General features: G+C 35.9%; 1 protein-coding gene, 1 long non-coding RNA gene and 2 other non-coding genes across 5 annotated transcripts; 1 reads left to right on the forward strand and 3 right to left on the reverse strand.

The window, feature by feature from the left end:
• The first annotated feature begins 110 nt into the window (after nt 1–110).
• LOC112726494 (uncharacterized) lies at nt 111–18,119 on the forward strand. Its single transcript, XM_072208566.1, is given in 30 exon segments — nt 111–569; nt 676–725; nt 1,467–1,911; nt 2,132–2,344; nt 2,442–2,755; nt 2,938–3,049; nt 3,641–3,892; nt 4,075–4,466; nt 5,255–5,389; nt 6,314–6,522; nt 6,525–6,790; nt 7,791–8,003; nt 8,095–8,402; nt 8,506–8,617; nt 8,842–9,093; nt 9,285–9,682; nt 10,118–10,294; nt 10,826–11,318; nt 11,564–11,773; nt 11,865–12,169; nt 12,367–12,478; nt 12,821–13,072; nt 13,199–13,599; nt 14,105–14,639; nt 14,954–15,166; nt 15,251–15,555; nt 15,783–15,894; nt 16,125–16,376; nt 16,559–16,932; nt 17,685–18,119. Coding segments are annotated over 29 exon segments (7,626 nt in total). The 5' UTR covers nt 111–569; nt 676–696; the 3' UTR covers nt 17,920–18,119.
• On the reverse strand, nt 5,359–18,814 carry LOC112726496 (uncharacterized). 2 transcript variants are annotated; one of them, XR_003165277.3, is made up of 7 exons: nt 18,701–18,814; nt 18,289–18,375; nt 18,030–18,127; nt 17,777–17,857; nt 17,526–17,628; nt 10,095–10,317; nt 5,359–5,492 (listed from the first exon to the last, which is right to left on the reverse strand). It is a non-coding gene; the product is annotated as an uncharacterized lncRNA (long non-coding RNA). The 2 variants fall into 2 exon arrangements; XR_003165276.3 differs by lacking the exon at nt 5,359–5,492 and having other exon boundaries at nt 9,904–10,317.
• Nucleotides 18,815–18,839: 25 nt separating this feature from the next.
• TRNAQ-CUG (transfer RNA glutamine (anticodon CUG)) lies at nt 18,840–18,911 on the reverse strand. Its single transcript has one exon. It is a non-coding gene; the product is annotated as a tRNA-Gln (tRNA).
• Nucleotides 18,912–18,953: 42 nt separating this feature from the next.
• TRNAQ-CUG (transfer RNA glutamine (anticodon CUG)) lies at nt 18,954–19,025 on the reverse strand. Its single transcript has one exon. It is a non-coding gene; the product is annotated as a tRNA-Gln (tRNA).
• Nucleotides 19,026–23,336: the final 4,311 nt, after the last annotated feature.

A 23,336-nucleotide genomic window follows, 5' to 3' on the forward strand; every position in this document is an offset into this window, starting at 1 on the left:
TTCCACACTTCTGGTCCATATTCCACCAAGTGATATTATTTTATCTTAAAGTGAAAGTTGGATGTTGAAAGATGAACGTGAAAATCATATGAAGATACCATTTTTTGATTATGATCTGTATTCAATAACATCACTCCAAAGTCCACTTCTCGGTCAATGCTACATCCTTCATTTTACTTTTCTTTTTGTATGTATGTCCCCCCCCCCCCCCCCCTCTTTTTTTCTCATCTCTCTCTCTCTCTCATAATCATTGCTGCATGAACTCAATGCCTGTGATTATGCTTCTGTTAAGGCTGTTTTTACTACTGTAGAACTTTCTATTTTCAGAAAATTTTCACCATATCTGCTTTGGTTTCTGGTAAGGAAGTTAAATGCAGATGGCACTTTCCCTTTCTTTGTGTTTCTCCCTCTCTTTCTACTCTTTTCAGAATAGGGTTTTGGACTTTGGCTCATGATTCTTGAAGATGAAATGAATCAGATTTCCTTTCTTTTTTAATTATATATATTTTTTTGTTTCTCGATGCTTTATTTGAAGGTTGACTTGACACCTAAGTTGTTGACTTCTTCTGGTTGGTTTTATATTTTTGCAACATCAATTTCAAAGTTATAAATTATTGACATATATTTTTTTAAAAAGAAAATAAAGCTTAAAATTTTCTCACTTAATGAATGCAGAATAGCAGCAGAAGCATCATCATGGCTGCAAAGGAACAGAAGTTTGAAAGGTTTGTTTGGTCAAAGCCTGGTTTTGCCAAAACTATTGCACTTTTATTTCCTTATAATAGAAAATACGTTATTGACTTATTTTTCATATCCTTCACTCAGAGAATGTTCATGTCAATGATTTTCCTAAGAAAAATGATCAAATTCACCTACAACAATCTTTTTTAGACACAACTAAAAGTTGTTGGACAATTTTTTTAGAGCAACTGCACTACGAATCCCACTCATTCTATCTCTTAACTTTGTTTTGCTTCCTGTTTTTCAGAAATTACAAACCTTTCAAGAAGTTGAAGTAAAACTGCATTTTTAATAGCTGTACAAATAGCCGAATAACATTTTTGTTTTTCTTCAATTCACAAGACTGAGATCCCTTGTATAAGGGGAAATAAGTGCCAAAACACTTGACTCAACCAAGACTTGAGACAATTCATGCTTCAAGTAAGATTGATGCTATTATGATTATTAATTAGACTACCTTCTGTCCTAGTTGCCTAGTTTTGGCAAGTCCCAGAATTGGATAAAGAACAATATAGTTAACTTCCATATTGGTGGTTCAAGATCTTGACTTCACTCGGTCACAGATTTTGTTCATCCAGAATTCGGGCTAACAAGAAACAATGTTGCATACCATGTAGAGGCTTTATCTTATGGTTTTTGCTGTTTTTGGAAACTAGGTTTTACTTAGTTTTTTTTTTTTTTTTTTTTTTTTTTTTTTTTTTTTTTTTTTTTTTTTTTCTATGCAGGCTTGAGGATTTGAGATCAGATTCATCTGTGAGTATTGAGAAGAATGATTCAGCTAGTCATGAATTCAACAAAAGATTGGTTACTAAGAGAAAAGTTCTTAATCCACATGAGCCACTACTTCAGAAATGGAACAAAATATTTGTGATCACATGTGTCATGGCAATCTTTGTGGACCCTCTTTTCTTTTACATCTCAGTTATCAATGACAAGGGAAAATGCCTCAAATTGGATGAAACACTGAAGATCACCACATGTGTCCTTCGCACATTCTTTGATCTTTTATATGTTCTTCGTATCATCTTTCAGTTTAGAACTGGGTTTATTGCCCCTTCTTCTCGAGTGTTCGGAAGGGGTGAGTTAATTGATGACAGTATTGCTATAATGAAAAGATACTTAACTTCAAATTTCATCATTGACATTCTATCAATTATTCCACTTCCACAGGTATCTGCCTCTTCTACTCATTCACTAATCCTTAAGTTAGCAATGCGTGTGTTTTTGTATATCATTAGTTACCTTCAGAGGAAAACATTTTACATTTTTACTATAACAAGTACCATGGAATCCAAAATATATGAAGGCATCAGGAACAATATTTTGCAGTTTAGCTTGATGTGAAAAACATTATTTGATGCCAGTTTTAACAAATTTAATGTGTTCATAGATGATCATCTTACCTATCATACCAGTTCCAAAACGCACTCTTCCATATCTGGCTCAGAATATGCTGAAGTACACAATAATTGTTCAGTATGTGCCAAGGCTTCTGCGGCTTTATCTACTACTCAAAGAAATAACCAACGCTTTTGGCACACTGACTGAGACGGCATGGGTTGGAGCTGCTTATAATCTTCTTCTCTGTATGCTAGCAAGTCATGTAAGCTAATTTTATTGCTAAATATTACCTCTCCTGAACACGTATCATCTTCTATCAAGCACAGTTTTATGACCACCAAGAACATGTTGCATACCAGGTAGTTGGAGCTTTTTGGTATCTGTTTTCGGTGGAATCAGAGGTCCGGTGTTGGCACACAAAGTTGAAGCACACTAAATTCTCTGCTGAGTCCTACCTTAGCTGTGGACAACACTACAAACAAGATGTTTTATCACTTTTGAACAGTTCAAACACTTGCCCTTACATTGATATTGATCCTCAAAACAGCAAAGACCCAACAGTTTTCGATTTCGGGATATTTACACCAGCTCTGAAGTCTCATGTGGTAGAATCAACTACAGGTTTTACTCAGAAGTTCTTCTTCTGCTTTTGGTGGGGTTTGCGCAATTTAAGGTTTCTGAACATAACTTTTCTGTTCTTCACTTGCATGCAATATTCATGTTTTATAAACTTTTGATATTCTTTTAGTTCATAATTTCATTCCTAGTGTTTCTATAATTTATCATTCATTACTTCTTATTTGAAGAGACAACTTAAAATCATTCCTAAAGTCAGATTGTTATATTATTTTGCAGTTCTCTTGGGCAAAATCTCCTGGGTAGTACTTACATTTGGGAGAATATCTTTGCTATCTTTATTGCGATCTTTGGATTGGTTCTGTTCTCATCACTAATAGGAAACATGCAGGTGATTTTTTAGTTAGGACTACAATCATATAAAAGACCTTGTCGTCTTAGGCTGCGTTTGTTTACAAGCACAGTACACTGAGACATAAAATCATGTTTGGCAAGTGAGACATAGACACAGACATTTATGTCCTGAGACACTAAATTAATGTATTTTGTATTCTTTTTGATAAGAGAGACACAGAGACACCAGTAAGAGGACACAACTTATTTTATTATTTTTCCTCTCAATGTCCCTATTAATTTTTCATAATTACATTTTTTTACTATTATATTTTTTTCCTAAATTTTGTGTAAGAAAGAAAATGCGTATAAATTGGACTTTTTATAATTTGTTTCAACTTATATGGTTTATCACCAAAGAAAATACAAAACACTAATTTTTTGTGTCTCTATCTTTTATGTCATGTTTTTAGCATCCTATCTTTTTCTGTTTTCAAAACCAAACATAGCCTAACAGACATACATAGATAATTCACGAGTCATCCTCCACCAGATTTTAAACATGGGAAAACAGCAGTCACCTAGAAAGACTGACTAAACTAGTTTTGAACTGCTGCACCACTTGTAATGAATTTATGTATTGTTACAGAAATATCTACAATCTACAAGCATAAGTGTTGAAGAGATGAGATTTGAAGAGATGAAAATCAAAAGGAGGGAGGTAGAGCACTGGATGTCCTACAGAATGATACCTAGCTCCTTGAAGGAAAGAATCAGAAGGTATGATAAATACAAATGGCAACAAAATAGGGGTGTTGAGGAGGAAGCATTAACTGGAAGCTTCCCTAAAGATCTCAGAAGGGACATAAAGCGCCATATTTGCTTGCGGTTAATTAGAAGAGTGAGTACATCCATTTATAAAATGGAAATGTTTTATGCTGACAATCATTCAAACAATAAAAGTCAATCAAGTTTTATGATGTGGTATTATATATATGATTCAATGAATTCTGAAAAATATTTTAGACTTATATTATCTACGCTGAGTAATGAAAAGAAAATTTCATATTTTTGTTTCTCTAGGTGCCAATGCTTGAGGCCATGAACAACCAGTTATTGGATGCAATGTGTATTAGAATGAAGCCATTCCTTTATACAGAAGACAGCTACATTGTTTGTGAAGGAGATCCGGTCGAAGAAATCCTCTTCATTATGGATGGAAGCCTTGCTTCTGTAACAACAAATGGAGGGAGATCTAGTTTCTTCAACTGTTTTCTCAAGGCTGGTGACTTTTGTGGAGAAGAGCTTTTGGCATGGGCCTTGGATCCTAACTCCTCAAATCTACCCATTTCAACTAGAACAGTACAGACTTTGACAGGAGTTGAAGCCTTTGTTCTCATGGCTGATGACTTGAAGCTTGTTGCTATTCAGTTTCAACGTCTTATGAACATCAAACAGCTCCAACACACTTTCAGGCAAGGCTTGACAATTAGTTCATATTTTTCCTCCTTGATAAGATAATGCATCATTGCATTTTCATAGTTGTGTTACATGTATTCTTCACCTTTCCTTGTACATTAGGCCAACTCAGTTCCTTCTACCATTGGATAAGTGTGTGGAATCCAAATCACTTGGGCCTTATACTAATCCAATGGTAGAAAGTAGAGTGATTAAACTTAATGTACAAGAAAGGGTGGAGTATTAAATAAATAAATAAACGTTTCTCCAACTTTACATTCTGGTGTAGAAGTGTTGAAACAGGGAACTTGGTGATGAAATAATCCAAAACTACAACTTCTATTTAGATTCTGGTAGTAATTTGGTTAGAACTTAAAACACCCTATCAATTATTATTTGGTCTAAACAACCATCATCGTTTAAAGTCTTCTCATATGGTGCTAGAGTTGAGTTGGTTTGCAATGTGATTAAGACTTCCCATTGCTAGTTTTTTTATTTTGATTTTGTATTTTTTTTTTTTAAAGTTCAAACGAATCAAATCCGCAACTTTCTTTAAAGGAAACAACATCCAATGTAATTGAATCACCAATGAGTCAATACTCACACACAAGTTATCAATAATATCAATAGCAAAAAACACCATTTGAACCATATAGTAGAAGCTATCATTCATAATTGCATTTGCATGTAGAAAAAAATGGTGGGGAATATGAGATTATGGCAAAGATCTTAACCAACTCCATCTTAAGCATGAAAATATAAGAAAATAAAAATATGCTAACCACATTCAGCAATGTATCTCCAGGTTCTATTCCCATCAATGGAGGACATGGGCTGCATGTTTCATACAAGTAGCTTGGCGTCAGTACCAGAAAAAGAAGATTAAGAAGGCAATACATGAAGCAGAACGTGGCATACAAGCTTTTACAAGTAAGGATGGGTATGTATCAAGTATTCCCCCCACTCGCTCTCTTCTGTATATGCATCAAGTTTTCATCCAATGGATTACATCCCCTGTCAATTCATCCAATAGATTTCATCTCCTGTCAAAGTACCAGGAAATGCATCCATTTACTTGTATCACATAATAAAAGGCTAAGTTACACCAACTTCCTTGAAATTATGTGATATTACACATGACATCTTTAGAGGAAGTCTGTATCATGTTTTCGATGTTAGTATCACATTTATAAAATACAAGAATGCTAGAGTATTATATAACTTAAATCTCATTGGAGGTTATGTATATTTTTAAAAATGGAAGTGTCATGTGTAAATTGTAATATTGCCTAACTGGCGGGGAGGTGAATACAATTTCCCCCAAAATAAATGGTTCATTTAGTTCACTTGGGAAGTTCATGAAAAAATTAAATAAAAGGATGAAAGTTACTTTTAATGATTTGCCTAAAAGTATAAAAATATTACCTATTTCTAAAAGGTATTCTCTGATGTATGACAAATTGACACAAATTAGTGCAACTAATAATTCAGTTATGATTGATGTTATTGCCACACTCTTACTGTCAGTTAAAGTATTTTCCTTTATTTAAAATGCTAATTTTGTGGTTCAAGTTCTTGATCTTCCTAAGTTTGCTGAAAATTTGTTCAAATGTCATTTAGACTAACTAACAAGTAACAACAAAGGGTTACATCTTCCTACCACACAAACCCTAGCCTACTCCAATGTATGGCCGCTACTAATGAGCTTTGATCATCCGATTATTTTCACTTTGGAGAACAGAGTCCTCAGCCACATAACTGTCATCTTGGAGATTTGATCTTATGATTTTTGTTAATGATGAAAGCTAGTTGATGCTACCAAGTGTTCAATCAATGTCTTCACTGAATTTATATTTTTGTTCAGGCTTGATGATGAGAGGTCAACATCATCAAATGATTCTACTGATGTTGGATTTCACAATAGAAAACATAAATCAAGAGTAAGTCTATCAAGTGATGGACCAATAAAAAAGGTGGTTACAAGGATCAAAGTTCTTGACCCACAGGGATCACTACTTCAGAAATGGAACAAAATTTTTGTGATCACAAGTGTGATGGCAATATCTGTTGACCCTCTTTCTTTTACATCCCAGTGATCAATGACAGGGGGAAATGCCTTAACTTGGATAAAAAGCTAAAGATTACTGCATGTGTTCTTCGCACATTCTTTGATCTTTTCTATGTTCTTCATATCATCTTTCAGTTTAGAACTGGGTTTATTGCTCCTTCTTCTCGCGTATTTGTAAGGGGTATGCTGGTTGATGACACTGGTGCTATAATCAAAAGATACTTAAGTTCACATTTTTTCATTGACATTCTATCAATCATTCCACTTCCACAGGTATCTGCATCTTTTACTTGTTATGTTGTTCTTAATTTAGAGTTCAGGCATGCTTGCTTTGTTGTGTATTTGTAACAACTGGTACCTGCACGAATTAGAGTGCACACACACACACACAGAGGAAGAAGAAACAGAAGGATGGATCGAGATGATCTCACCCCTGTACTATTATTGAATATAGGATAATGCAGAAATACAGAAAAGGGAAAATGATAGGACTGTGATTAGAGAGCCAGCCTCTCTCGATGCCCATTCCAATACTCACACCAAAAATCTGCTCACTCACTCTCTATTCTGTTACTCAAATACTCTCCTCATGATTTCCTCATTCCCTGGCCCATGTGGCAAGTTTGTTACAAATATATTCCTAATTGCACTTTTTCCCATACTACTCCTGTCTTCTTGCTACTGTAATGAAAAAGGCAGGGAGGAATCTTCCCTTTATGATTCTTAGAAACTTCTATTCCATTCTCCTCTGACCTCATTATTCTCATTGGGGCTGTTACGGTATTTATTAGTGCAGAAATCAATTTTCTGAAAAATAACTTGAACACACAACATGCATCTACAAAAGAAACTTATACAAGATGGTTAAGACAGGGTAATGATAAGAAGTGATCATCATAACCCTACATAATTTGCTGAAATGAACAATGTTAACTTTTGTTGCAGTAACTACCTAACTAGTGGCAGCAACTCATGGCTATGACAACAGTGGCCATCATTAAACAAATAAAAGACTTTAGTTTAGCAAAATATTTTGAGTGTATCTGAACCATTGATGGTTAGAATCCCTTGAAACATAGTTAACCCCATGAAATGATTTTTATATCCTGGATGGAAGAGAGGAAGACATTCCTTCATGTTAACCTTAGATGAAAGTATTTTCCTACAACAAGTACCGTGATATCCAGAAAGAAGGCATCAATACTTTCCTATGATGAGAAGAACAATTGAATTCACTGTTAATTTTGACAGTCCTAATTTTATTTTTCCTCAGATGGTCATCTTAGCTATTGTTCCAATCCCAAGATGCTCAGTTCCATACATGGTAAAGAATTTGTTGAAGTACACAGTAATATCTCAGTATGTACCAAGACTTCTGCGACTCTATCAGTTATTCAAAGAAGAAACAAAAACTTGGGGGGCATTAACTGAGACAGCATGGTTCGGAGCTGCTTATAATCTTCTTCTTTATATCGTTGCAAGTCATGTAAGCTGATTTTATTGCTCATTATCAACTCATCAATGGTCCTATTTATCATCAACAGTTTTATGATGACCAAGAACATGTTGCATACCAGGTAATAGGAGCTTCATGGTATTTATTGTCAGTAGAATCGAAGGTTCGCTGTTGGCAGGGACAGTTGAAACATACTAATTTCTCTACCGAATCCTACCTTAGCTGTGGACAATACTATAAGCAAGATGTTCTATCACTGCTGAATAGTTCTATTTCTTGCCCTTACATTGATACTGAAAACAACATAGATCCAACAGTTTTTGACTTTGGAATATTTACACCAGCTCTACAATCTCGTGTGATAGAATCAACCACAGACTTCACTCAGAAGTTCTTCTTCTGCTTTTGGTGGGGTTTGCGCAATCTAATGTTGGTGAACAATCTTTTCTTTTCTTGACTACACATGCAAGACTGATCTTTTTTTTGACCTGAAACTTTATAATATCCTTGATTTGTTTGTCATATTTTACAGTGCTCTTGGGCAAACCCTCCTGTGTAGTACTTATATTTGGGAGAATATCTTTGCTATCATCATAGCCATCTTTGGGCTGGTTCTGTTCTGTTCACTTATAGCAAACGTACAGGTAACTCTTGGTTAGGAAATCTTATACATGATAGGGCTCTTGCATATATTCGGTGCAATACCAGAAGCCTAATTAGTTTCTTTTTCCATTTCCTGTTTTCACTTTTTCCAGTTTTTTCGAAACATAATGCTGAAATAGAAAACACTAAAATGAAAACAGAAACCAATTAGGAAATGTTTTTGAATTTCCTGTAAGTAATGGATTTATGGGTTGTACTGTAACAGAAATATCTACAATCCGCAACTGTAAAAGTTGAAGACATGAGATTTGAGGAGATTAAATTCAAGAGGAGGGATGTAGAGCGGTGGATATCCCACCGTAAGCTACCAAAAAACTTGAAGGAAAGAATTAAAAGGTATGAACAATACAAATGGCAAGAAAACAAGGGTCTTGAGGAGGAAGACTTAATTGCAAACCTCCCCAAAGATCTCCGAAGGGACATAAAGCGTCATCTTTGCTTGCACTTACTTAAAAAAGTGAGTATCATCTATGATCATCTCATCCAATCTATAAATTATCTTTAATTAAAACTATCAGCATAATGTATGTTTTACCATCAATAGATCATATATTTTAAACCTTCTGGAGTAGTAATATAACTGTTTCAACAATCATAAGGCTGGATATCGTTTGCATAAATTAAGCATTTATATTCTTATGACACCAGGTGCCAATGCTTGAGAATGTGGACAAGAGGTTGTTGGATGGCATGTGTGATAGACTGAAGCCAGTCCTTTACACGGAGAAGAGCAACATTGTTTACAAAGGAGATCTGATTGATGAAATGATCTTTATTATGAGTGGAAAACTTGCTAGTACCACAGCAAATGATGGAAGATCTAGTTCTGTCAAATCCTTGCTCTCGGCTGGTGACTTTTGTGGAGAAGAGCTTCTAACATGGGCCTTGAGTCCTAACTCCTTAGATCTACCATTACCAATTTCAACTAGAACAGTAGACACTATATCAGAAGTTGAAGCATTTGCTCTATTGGCTGATGACTTGAAGTTTGTTGTATCTCAATTTCGAAATCTTATAAATAGCAAACAACTCGAGCAAACTTTAAGGCAAGGCTTGACAATACATGTTTTACTTTTTCCTCTCCTTGATAATGCATCTTTATATTCTTGTCTAGTATTAGAGAATAGGACACAAGGTGCAGAAGTCATCCAAAATTATGACCTTTGTTTAGATTTTGAAGTGGATCTATGTGTGTGTGTATTGTCTGTTTAAACCACCACCAGCATTTGAAGAGTATTAAACCCGAGACCTTAATTAAAGGGATGAGTACAAAACCAACATAATTCAATTGCATTCGAAATAAGATAGAAACATTATCAATAGTGATGAAAAATACGTTTAACGACCAACCCTATTGTAGGTCATTATTCCTACTTGCTCATGTTATTAGGGTAAGGATCTTCTAATTAACTCCATCTTAAACATGAAAATTAGAAAAAAGCAGATAGAATTCAAAACCTTATTCAGCAATGTGTCTCCAGGTTCTTCTCCCAGCAGTGGAGGACGTGGGCTGCATGTATGATACAGGCAGCATGGCGTCGATACTTGCAAAAGAAGGCTGAGAGGGCCTCTTGTGAAGCACAAGAACTAGATGCTTTTGCAAATCAGGATGGGCATGCATCTTCACCAAGCTCTGCTACATCTGTATATGTATCAAGGTTTGCTTCCAGTGCTTTCCAACCTGCGTGAAGTGGCAATTATTTATTTCCTTCACTCGTAGAAAAAAAAAAAAGTAAAAGCTCTTCCGCATGATTTGATTTGCCAAATAAAAAAAATTCAATTATGATTGATGTTACAAAGATTACTACAAGACTATAATTAATTACAAGCAGTTTAAAAGTTTAAATTGGTAAGGCCAAATATGAGTTTAGGACAAGATTAACAGCTTTATTTGTAGTTCAAGTTCCTGATCTTATGTTCAATTTCATAACTGATTTGTTCATCTAGAATATTAACTATTCAGCGACAATGGGGTAGGTTGTCCATAGCCCATAGACACCATTATTACATCCAGAGCTTTGATCATCATATCATCTTAACTTTGGATAACAGTATACAGACGGTGAATTCTGAATTGGCCTCTTAGATATTTGATCTTATGATATTTGTTGATGGAAACTAGTTGATACTAACATATAGATGAGTCGTATTTCAAGCTACTTTCTTACTGAGTTGATATTTCTATGCAGGTTTGAGGATCAGAGATTAGAGTCAACTGCAATAACTGAGAAGAGTGGTTGCATTAGTGAGAAATTTCTAAAAACAAAAGTTAAATCATGTTTGAGTCTAGCAAGTGATGGACCAACCATAAAGTTGACTATTTGGAGCCAAGTTCTTGATCCACAGGGGCCACTATTTCAGAAATGGAACAAAATTTTTCTAATCACATGTGTGATGGCAATATATGTGGACCCTCTTTTCTTTTACCTCCCAGTGATCAATGACACAGAGAAATGCCTTAGGTTGGATGAAAAACTAAAGATCACTGCTTGTGTTCTTCGCACACTCTTGGATCTTTTATACATTCTTAGGATCATAATTCAGTTTAGAGCAGGGTTTATTGCACCTTCTTCATGTATGTTGGGAAGGGGTGAGCTGATTGATGAGACTACTACCACTGTGAAGAAATACTTGCGTTCAGATTTCATTATTGATATTCTATCAATTATTCCACTTCCACAGGTATTTGCCTCTAGTTCAGTCTTTTCAAGTCAGAAGTGCTTGTATTTTTTATGTAGCATAAAACATTTAGGACTTTTCTGATTCATTAATGTTTAGAGCCTCTAACTATATAATTAACCCAACAAACAGAACTATGTGCCTATTGAGTTATCTTCATAGTGAATTATTTTTCTATGACAAGTTACTTGCTATCTAGAAGGCATCAGTAGTATCGAGATGATATTAACATCTTAATGTGTTATTAGGTGGTCATCTTAGCCGTAATTCCAATCCCAAATTGTTCAGTTCCATATGTAGCAAAGAACTTGTTGAAGTACACAATAATAGCTCAATATGTGCCAAGACTTCTCCGATCCTATCAACTATTCAAAGAAGTAACAGGAACCTCTGGGATATTGACTCAGACATGGACTGGAGCTGTTTATAATCTTTTTCTCTATATGTTAGCCAGCCATGTAAGCAGTGTTTGTTGCTTGTTATCATCTTATATATTTTCGTAGTCATCATGCTAAGTTTTATGACCACCACGAACATGTTGCATACCAGGTAGTTGGATCTTTCTGGTATCTATTTTCGGTAGAATCAGAGCTTCGGTGTTGGCATACACAGTTGAAACATACTAAATTCTCTACAGAATCCTACCTTAGCTGTGGACAATACTACAAACACGATGTTCTATTACTTTTGAATAGTACTACTTCTTGCACTTACAGTAATCCTAATAACATCGATCCAACAATTTTCAATTTTGGAATCTTTGCACCAGCTTTACAGTCTCGTGTGGTAGATTCAACCACAAATTTTCCTCAGAAGTTCTTCTTTTGCTTTTGGTGGGGATTGTGCAATCTAAGGTTGGTGAACTACCTTTATTTTGTTGCCTACATATGCAGATATATTTCATGTTCCATGAACTTAAGTTAGATATCCTTATCTTCTTAATTTCATTCGAAACTAAAATATATCATTCATTAGTTTTTATGACACCTTTGAAAAATGTATACAATTAATGCATTCCTAAAGCAATAATTTTTGTCCTACTATTTTGCAGTTCTCTAGGGCAAAACCTCCTGTCTAGTACTTATATTTGGGAGAATGTTTTTGCTATCTACATTGCCATCTTTGGATCGGTTCTGTTCGCATCACTTATTGGAAACATGGAGGTAATTCTTGGTTAGGACATAGGATTGTGAACATGACATGAAATTATACAAATGATGATAGTCTTGCACATAGTGTGATCATATCAGTACATGGCCATAGTGAGTAGCCATACATAGTGCTATTTGTATGCCTTTTTCTATGATTTTTTTTTTTTACTTTTTCTTTCTTTTCCCTCACTTTTGTTGTTGAGAAACTTGGATGATGTTTCTGATGGATGATCAAGATGGCAAAAAGTTCTGGACTTTAGAAATGGGCAAAGTCCACTCTCCTTCCAATAGAACCAAACTACATTATTTGAGCCTCACTCAAGTAATGAATTCATGTGTTGAATGTTGTTGCAGAAATATCTACAATCTACAACTGTAAGAGTTGAGGAGATGAGATTTGAACAGATGAAAATGAAAAGGAGGGACATAGAATGGTGGATGTCCTACCGTATGCTACCTCACTGTTTGAAGGAAAGAATTAGAAGGTATGAACAATTCAAATGGCAAGAATATAGGGGTGTTGATGAGGAAGCATTAATACTAAATCTCCCTAAAGACCTCAGAAGGGACATAAAGTATCATCTTTGCTCGGATTTAATTAGAAGAGTGAGTATCATTCATAATATGTTCCTAATCCAATTAGGTAGTTACAATAAAAGTCAAGTTTTAATGGCAAGATTATTATATAATTGTATAATTATATATTAAACTTTTACATTGTTATTGCTTCAGGTACCAACATTTAAGAGCATAATAGATAGACAGGTCTTGCATGCTCTGTGTTATAAACTAAAGGCAGTTCTTTATACCAAGAATAGCTGCATTGTATGTGAAGGAGATCCTGTTGATGAAATACTCTTCATTATGCATGGAAACCTGACTAGTGGCACAACAAATAGTGGAAGACCTGGTTTCTTCTACTCCTCTTTGCTCAGGGCTGGTGACTTATGTGGAGAAGAGCTCCTGACATGGGCCTTGAATCCTAACTCCTCCTCAAATCTACCTATTTCAACTAGAACAATAGAAACCATATCTGAAGTTGAAGCCTTCGCCATCAAGGCTGAGGACTTGAAGTCTGTTGCTTCCCAACTTAGACATCTCATAAACAGCAAACATCTCCAGCATACTTTCAGGCAAGGCTTAACAATGTTTTCCCCTTTTTTTTTCACCTTGGACATTGATCAGTACATTCTTGTTTAAAAGTGTTACACAAGTAACACATATAGGACACCAGGTGTAGAAATCATCCAAAACTAAGACTTATGTTTAGATTCTAAGAGTACTTTGGTTATATTATACTTGGCTTACTACAGTTTAGCAGTTCCAGCATAATTTTTGCTATTCACGCGAATCAAACCGAACCTTATTGAAGAGGGAATAATTCTGAATTTCTTGAATCAACATTATTGTGGATATTCAATCATGTTAGGCACAACTTTAGTAATAATATCAATCATGATGACCGAAACTATTTGATGAACCTCCTTATAGTAGTACGTAGCAGTCATCATTCAAAATTGTAGTTGTAAGAAGGGGACTCAGAACTACGTTAAAGATGGCATAATAGGTTTGATCTTAAATATGAAAACTGAAGAAAGTGAATATGCTTCCTAACTTTATTCAACAATGTTTCTCCAGGTTCTATTCCCTTCAATGGAGAACATGGGCAGCATGTTTCATACAAGCAGCTTGGCGTCGATACCAGAAAAAGAGGGCTAAGAAGAATAACTCTGCTATTGATGGATTTCAAGAAAGACAAGTTCAATCAGGGACAAGTCCTGCAAGTGATGGACCAACAAAAAGTTTTGCTTCTAGGATCAAAGTTCTTGACCCACAGGGGCCTCTATTTCGTAAATGGAACAAAATTTGTGTGGTTACATGTGTGATGGCAATCTTTGTGGACCCTCTTTTCTTTTATGTCCCAGTGATCAATGAAGAGTTAAAATGCCTTAGTTTGAATAGAAACTTAAAGATTACCGCATGTGTTCTTCGCACATTCTTTGATCTTTTCTACATTCTTCGCATGATATTTCAGTTTGGAATCAAGTTCATTCCCCCTTCTACTAATGTGTTTAGAACGGGTATGCTGATTGGCAACATTAGTGCTATAGTGAGGAGATACTTAGGTTCTCATTTCATCATTGACATTCTATCAATTATTCCACTTCCACAGGTATATGTCTCTTCTGCTCATTGAGTCTTTCTAAATTTAGATGTATTTGTTTTTGGTGAATCATTATCCATATTTTATCTGAACCAGGGATCGTTAGAACCTCTAGGTATATAGCTAACCACATGAAATGATTTTTATATCCTAAACAAAAGAGGGGAGAACATTCCTCTAAGTTACTGGAAGCAAAATATTTTCCTATGAGAAGTATCATGGCATCAAAGTTGAATGCATCACTACTCACTAATAATATTTCAATTCAGTTTGATGTGAAAGACAAAATTTGGTGGAGTTTTACAATTCTAATGTTTTCTTAGATGGTCACCTTAGCTATCATTCCAATCCCAAATTGCTCAGTTCCATACATGGCAAAGAACTTGCTGAAGTACACAATAATAGTTCAGTATGTGCCAAGAGTTTTGCGACTCTCTCTGTTATTCAAAGAAGTAACCAGAACTTATGGCATACTGACCAAGACAGCATGGTCAGGAGCAGCCTTTAATCTTTTCATTTACATGCTAGCAAGTCATGTAAGTTAATTTTATTGCTTGTTATCACCTCATCTATGTTCCTAGTTACCATGTTATGACCGCCATGGACATGCTGCATACCAGGGAATTGGAGCTTTTTGGTATCTACTTTCAGTAGAATCAGAGGTTCGATGTTGGCAGACACACTTGAAACATAATAAATACTCCACTGCATCCTACCTTAGCTGTGGACAACACTACAAGCAAGATGTTCTATCACTTTTGAACACTTCAACATGCGCTCATGTTGATCCTGATAATAGTACAGATTCAACAGTTTTCAATTTCGGTATTTTTACAACAGCTTTACAATCACGCGTGGTTGAATCGGTTACAGAGTTTCCTCAGAAGTTCTTCTTCTGCTTCTGGTGGGGTTTCTGCAATCTAAGGTGGAGAACAACTTTTCTCTTATCTTAATTGACTGCACAAGCAAGATTCATTTTCTATGAATTGAAAATTTTATAGATTTCTTTGCCTGTATTTCATTCTTAATATTTTTAATGGATTTATCATCCATCAATTTGTATGATACCTAACAATCAATACATTTATACAATGATTTGAAGATTGGGCTTAAAAGCATTCCTGAAGTCATAATGTTTATCATATTTTGCAGTTCTCTTGGGCAGAACCTTCAATGCAGTACTTACATTTGGGAGAATATCTTTGCTATCTTCATTGCCGTATTGGGATTGATTCTGTTCTCATCACTTATAGGAATCATGCAGGTAATTCTTGGTTATTAGGAGTATATATGACAGAGTTCTTGCATATATCTGTGCAAGTAACTGACAACACTCGTAAGTAGCCACAGATATTGCAATTCATCAGTCACTTTTTTTTACCCTTTTTCCTATGTTGTTGAGACAGTAAAATGATGCTTGTGATGGAGTAAAGATTAAAATGGTAATGAGTTAGATTCTAATGCGCTCATGGGTTGTGTTGAACACTAAAACAGAAATATCTACAATCTACATCCCTAAGAGTCGAAGAGATAAGATTTGATGAGATGAAATTCAAAAGAAGAGACATAGAGCGCTGGATGTCCCACCGCATGCTACCAGACACTTTGAAGGAAAGAATTAGGAGGTATGAACAATACAAGTGGCAACAAAATAGGGGTGTTGAGGAGGAAGGAATAATTGGCAGTCTCCCTAAAGATCTCAGAATGGACATAAAGCGTCATCTCTGCTCGGATTTACTTAGAAGAGTGGGTACCATTCATAATCATCTTCGCTCAATTTAAATATTGATTTTGTATCCCATCAACTAAATATATCTTTTGTGTCTTCGGTGTAGTGATGATAGATGCCGATTTGTTTTTAAAACTTAGCATTGATTAGATGAATATATATAAAAATTTACTCTCAAAGTGCACCAAAACTATTATAGGTACCAATCCTTGAGATCATGGACAGACATCTACTGGATGCCATGTGTGCCAGATTAAAGCCAGTCCTTTATACAGAGAACAGCAGAATTGTTTGCAAAGGAGATCTGATTGATGAAATGCTCTTTATTATACGCGGACAACTTGCTTGTGCCACAACAAATGTTTTCTTCAAGGCTGGTGACTTCTGTGGAGAAGAGCTTATTACGTGGGCCTTTTATCCGAACTCCTCAAATCAATTACCCATTTCAAGAAGATCAATTGAAACAATAACAGAAGTTGAAGCTTTTGTTCTCATGGCTGATGACTTGAAGTTTGTTTTTTCACAATTTCAAGACCTTAATAAAAACAACGAAAAGATCCGTCACTATTACAGGCAAGGCTTCTCTATATGTCTTCCTTCTTTTTTTTATCTCGTTGATAATTCATCATTACAATCTAGTACAGAAGTCTAGAGAATAGAATACCTGGTGCAGTAACTATCCAAAATTATGACTTTTGTTTAGAATCTAAGGAATTTGGTTAGGTCATCCCATCATATATTTTTTGGGCCTAAACCACCATTATTCATATTCTATTAGACTCTAGCTAATTTGATTAGGGTTGGGTCAGGTTAGTATGAAAAGTAAGAGTCTTGAACACTAATTTTCTTTATTTCATTTCAATATTTCTTTCGGTAGACTCAAGCCTAAGGCCCCAGTTCATAAGATAAGTGGCAAATCACTTGGACCAACCGTAGAGTGATTATGTATGGCATTAGATTAGAATCTGTTATAGGATAACTAAGATAAATGTGGATGTGGTTTATCTTATAGAGGATTAGATTACATATCGTTTTATCATATATGTGTGATACATCTTGTATATGATTGTTTATAGTGAATATACAGACACAACTTTCCCTCAAGTGTGTTAGCCACAAATTAGAAATAGTATTAATAGCGATAATTTAAGTGTTTGAGGACCAACCTGATACAGGAGTCATCACTGATAACTGCAATTGTATGTAGAAATGTGCTTGAGAGAATGTTTTGAATTATATCATAAGATCATAGAATAACCACCATCTTACCTGAAAACAGAAAAAGCAAATACGTTTTGTTAGCTTATTCAGCATTGTTAATGCAGGTTCTTTTCCCCGCAATGGAGGACATGGGCTGCATGTTTCATACAAGCAGCTTGGCGTCAGCATCGAAAAAAAGAAGGCAAAGAGAGCATACATGAAGCACAAGAGCTGCATGCTATTGCAAGCGAGCAATGGTGTAGCTCCTCAGTAAGCTTTGCATCCAAAGTACCTGTATCTAAGTTATCATGCAAAGCATTACAACCCACACGAAGTTGCAAGCGCAAGAGGATGCCATAGACCAAAGTGATGTATATCATATGCTCAGGATAAAATCTATTGCATTCTTCAGAAAGAACATTGGAGTATTATGGATGAAAAGAAGATGATGTAAAGCCAAAAAAACTGACCTGTATGTTATGTTCCACACTTCCACTTGTTCATTCACATTCATCTCATTTACTTTCAACTTCAAAATCTACACTCGTTTCTTGTCTAAATTATCTCTCTGAAACCAAGAGAAATATGCAACGATAGTATAATCAACAAAAATATCAGAAATTGGATACTCTCTGAAACTAAGAGAAATATGCAAAGATAGTATAATCAACAATAGTCCAAATTAGCCATAAAAAAATTGTTGTGCCGGATTGACAAGACTAAGCCAACCTTCTTTAGTCGAAATTGCGCAACAGCTATTATGATAGGAATTTCAGCTGCAACAAATAGTGTTATGCAACCATGGCTAGAGTAAATCTGCACCAACAACAAATGCAAGAGAATTCTGAGGGAATCGCCAAAACTTTTTCGAACTCCCATACTAACAAGCTTAAGAATGTACATCAATACGCGAAATTGCAGCCTCTACAATGATCAAGACGAAAATATATTCATTTACAGAAACAATCACATAAATTTTAGATCTCTCTCTCTCTCTCTCTCTCTCTCACACACACACACACACACAGAATCTGTTGAAATTTCGGGAATCTAAATAGTGTAATAAAAAATTATGACTGCAGGAAATTGAAATCAGATGCAGATGAAGTTGCGGTTACTTGTAGAGAATGGAGAAACGAACCTTACGAAGATCGATCAATGAGCAACGTGGTTCTCATTCTTCTTCTGGCAGACTGGCACTGATGATCACTGTCGTAGTTAAGAGGTTGAAGCAATCGAGTTGAGCTGAAAAAACTTAAAATAATAATAATGAAAAAAAAAGGTCCCACCGAGATTTGAACTCGGGTTACTGGATTCAGAGTCCAATGTCCTGACCACTAGACCATGGGACCTTAGATGCCTTTAGGGTGAGATATTACTTAATAAAAAAAAAAAGGTCCCACCGAGATTTGAACTCGGGTTACTGGATTCAGAGTCCAATGTCCTGACCACTAGACCATGGGACCTTAGATGCCTTTAGGGTGAGATATTACTTTATTTAAAAATTAACAATTCAATTTCTAACCCGCAACCACAAATAAATTAGTTCTTCTCATATTTTTTTGTGATAGAAACTGAATTATTATTTTATTTTAGTTAAAAATTAGATTATCAAGTGAAATAATGGTTAGAGATTGTATTGGTATTTATTCAACTAATTACTAGTATAAATTTATGCTTATGATTTTATTTTTATAATTATTTATCTTGTTGCATTTGGGAAGGGGATTGCTTGATGCAATACTTAATTGTCAAAGAAACATGGATGATTGATGAAACTAAAACCTTTGAAACGACATATATTATAGGAAACTTTTCAAGTGGTCCAGACCACTTTTTTGGATCTTTGGTGAACCAGGATGCAGTACCCTTGAGATATATCATTAAAAATGTTGAGGGTGTAGATTTATTGGGATTATTATGGTGTAGACTCATAGAAAAAGGGTGCAAGGTGTTCTGAAAACATATTGAAAAGGTGACCAGGAAACCCACAGAAATTTGTTGTTATGGGGGGCAGCCAGAGCCAGCTGTGGTGTGTTGTTAAATTATGGAGTTGAGCCGCAGCTATTAAGCCAGCGCGGTAGTGGAGAGTGGTAGCATGGAGTTGGTTTTTTTGTGCAGTAAAAGGCATGGGCCTGGTTGTTGATGTTGGATCGGGTCAGGTATAAAAACCATGTCCCACCCCCATTTGATTTCCTAAATATCAGTAGTCGTAACCTAGCGCAGCCATGGTAGAAGAAACTAGAAACCCCGCTCTCTAAACGCGATACCCAACCCGACGCAGTCATCCCAGTCCCTCGCAAACCGTCGTAGTCGCGCGGAAGCAGCACCCCACAGCCACTCCCAGTCCCAGGAACCGACGGCCCCTAATCCCATGGGAGTCCCGTTGAAGAACGGCGTCGAAGCAGCGCCGGACAGCGAAGATGAAGCGTGGACCATCCCCTCCCAACAGTGGCATACCGGCGAACCGAACCCGTTCGACTCCAGATATGGAGGCTCCAAGTTAGGTATTAATTTGGACGATTTCTTTTGTTTGGTGTGTAATCCAGTGTAGCTTTCTTTGAATTTCCTGGTAATTGTTACTGTTATCATGGTTTTTGAATTTTTGAACTTCTCTGAATTTGTCATTTTATTTTGTTTCAAATAGCCGATTGATTGTCATTAACAGTGTTTGTAATTGAAACTTAATACCTGGCAGATCTAGTAGTTCCAGCTGCATGCATGATACGGATAGAAATGGGTTGCCGTTGTTGTTTGCTACGTAAGTTGTGGGGCCCATCTTCTCCCATTCAGGTGTGTGATCTTTATCTTTGTTGATGTCAAACTTCCTCTAAATTTGGTTAATCTGAAATCTGTTTGATAGAGGTTGAGAGAGATGCCTTCCGACGGATCTGGAAGTCGGTTGTATTTGGTGGATGAAATCCCGAGTGTTTATGTCAGCGATTACCGATCGAGTGTGCAGTGTGGTGGGACAAGTGTAAGAAGCACACCCAGACGTTGGAAAAACTGTAAGTATAACCACCTGTATTCGGAGATCCTGAAGTTCTAATTTTGGTTATGAATGAGCTTATTCGTTTTTTGAATTTATTTTATATAAATTTTTGGTTATAGAATACTGGCGTAATGTATGGGATGAGAGATGTGGATGCAAAACCGATATTGTTCTGCCATAGGGCATTCAGTTCGTGTGTATCAATTGGCGAGGTGAGTGACGTTGAAGTTTGTCCTTGTGTCATTTATATTTTTGAATCAGTTGATGACTGCCTTACAAATATTAAATAATTAATTAAGGGGATTAGTGCTGGTAAATAAATTTAGAAATAGTTGTTTGGTGCCCGAAAAGGGTGTATAAGTTGATGATTTGGTTTGTTTCATGTTGCATCAGAAGTTGCTGGGTTTTTGGTTATGTTTTATTATGCCAGTTAGAGATCAAAGAATTATTGTAATGTAATTTGAAAACTTGAATATTGTTGGACCTACCAGCTGGGGATGGAATAGAAGTAAAATGGAGGTAGAGAGAAGATTTTAGCGTTTGTTTGAATGAAGGTCGTTACGGAGTTGTATACTTATCGGAGTTAAAGCAAGATTATTTCGTTGTTTTTGAGAACAACGGGGAATTTAAATTCAAATTCCTGGTGATTCATTTGAGTGACTCCGATATTGATTATTCAAGTTTGATAAGTTTCCATGAAGATGACCGCTGTGTGGGAAATAATTTTCCGATTCATATGATGGTGATCACTATGGAAACCTCTGAAACTTGAGTAATCAATTTCGGAGGCAGCCAAACGAATCGCCGTGGATTTAAATTTGGATTCTCCTTTGTACTTAAATGCCACGAGAAACTCTTGCTTTAGTTCTGATCACTCTACAACTCTGTCTCAGCGTTCTTTCAGTCAAACACTGTCATTTTTTTTCTTGCTCCATTTTACTTCTACTTTATCCCCGTTGGTAGCTCCAACAATATTTGTTTCCGCAGGCTACTCGAAAATTTCTGTTTTAAGAAATTCGATGGTACCTCGTGATGTTGCCAACATGGTCTTCTAATGATTGTTGTTAGCACGAAAATCCAATAGGAATGCACGAAATTGAAACTGATATGATGTATAATCTCTTTTGCCGTCGAAAAATTACGCAATAGAAATAATATATACAGTGAAAATTTTTTTGATGTGCATGTAATTGTCGCTGACTTCCCGAGGACGAGGCCCACAACGGGGGATTAGAAAATGTTGCGTGCGCGCATTGGAAAATACGGGGAAGAATGCAAAGTTTATGCCGACATGTACCGTCGTCTTTGGCTATAAATCCTGTTTTCGTCAGGAGGGAAGGCAAGAGCGAAGCAATTTAAAGTGAGCAAATGTCAGAAACGGGATTTACATTCTGCGCAACATGAAAAGGATATTTTGTTGGAGAGGTACATATATGTTGTTGCCATGTTGTTTCAGTATTTGTACCTTATAAATTTCATTCACGTGACATGCCGAACAGGTGACTGTGTTTGTTGACCTCGCTGGGGCCATGAGGCTGTATATATTCATCCTTTTTTCTCTGTTGGAAATAAACTTACTGAATATAACGTTAATTCATTTTTGTTTAGATTGTGTATCTTCTTGTGGCCCATTTTTTTGTTCAGTTTTGCTAGTTTTATTGCAGTGAAAGCTTTATTAGCATCAGACTAATGTTGCATCTTCCTGCATTGCTTTGCCTTGGTTCTTCAGTTTTAGTGGCAAGCATAGGTTCGGTTGCTTCTGTTCTTTTACATTGTTTGAAGGTTCAAGTCTGGTTCTTTCTGTTTCGCTTTGTAAAACAAACCACGGGTTTTGTGTTTCGTTTAGTGGAAGGCAAAGACACGGTTTGCTGTGTTGGCTGGAACCCATGTTTGTCTTCTATGCTAATCCGGTTCAGGTATGCTTATGTTCTGTTCTTGTTTTTTTTTTGTTGTTTTTTCCATCGTTATGCCAATGTTTCTTCTTGCCTTTTTTTGAAAATTTATATATTTTTATGAATCGTTTAAAGAACCTCCTTTGACTTTGTATTGTCCCTTTCAAAACTATTCTTCTTATTTGATGAAGAAAATACAGAAGCCGATGAACCACTTTAGCTGTTTTGGACTTGGTTTTCGCCAACTAAATCTTCTGTATTGTCGTTTTCCGTTGATATTTTTTTAGATTTCCAAACATGCCTTAAATTTTCAACCCTTTTAACTCAAATGTGTCACTTTCATGACAGGGGGTTGGTGAAAGATCTGCTCCAATTCATTACAGAATGGTGAAACTATACAAGAAATGTCTGGTTCCTATTCATGTTACAACCGGGTTGTACGGAATTTGTTTGTATTTAGACATCTCTTCAATGAAGGAACACAGTCTCAATCGGATCCATGACTGTCAATAATCTAACCATCATGGAGGTGTTTTAACTTGGAAAGTTCATGACATGCCATTCCTTTTCCTCCCGTCCATTTCATCAACTCTCGTTTTCTACTTCCCAGTCGGGCTGAAAGATGAATTACACCTCTACTTTGTGCTATACATTTTCACGCAGCTTTTAGCAAGTGAAGCAGTTGTGTTTGTCATGGAAGTTTTTTACATTTTTCCGCCATTCATGTTTTTATTCCGCTAATAATCTCTGCGTATTAGTTGTAGGTGTCATAGAGTGGGTAAAGAATGTAGTCGTCTTTTTCCCTTACTTGCATCGTTGCATTGCACTACGATATAATGTTTTATGCAGTTTGCCTTTCGTATGGCAGTTTTCAGTTTATAAAATTTTTTGTC

The sequence above is a fragment of the Arachis hypogaea genome, chromosome 12, assembly GCF_003086295.3.
Source record: "Arachis hypogaea cultivar Tifrunner chromosome 12, arahy.Tifrunner.gnm2.J5K5, whole genome shotgun sequence".
NCBI lineage: Eukaryota > Viridiplantae > Streptophyta > Magnoliopsida > Fabales > Fabaceae > Arachis > Arachis hypogaea.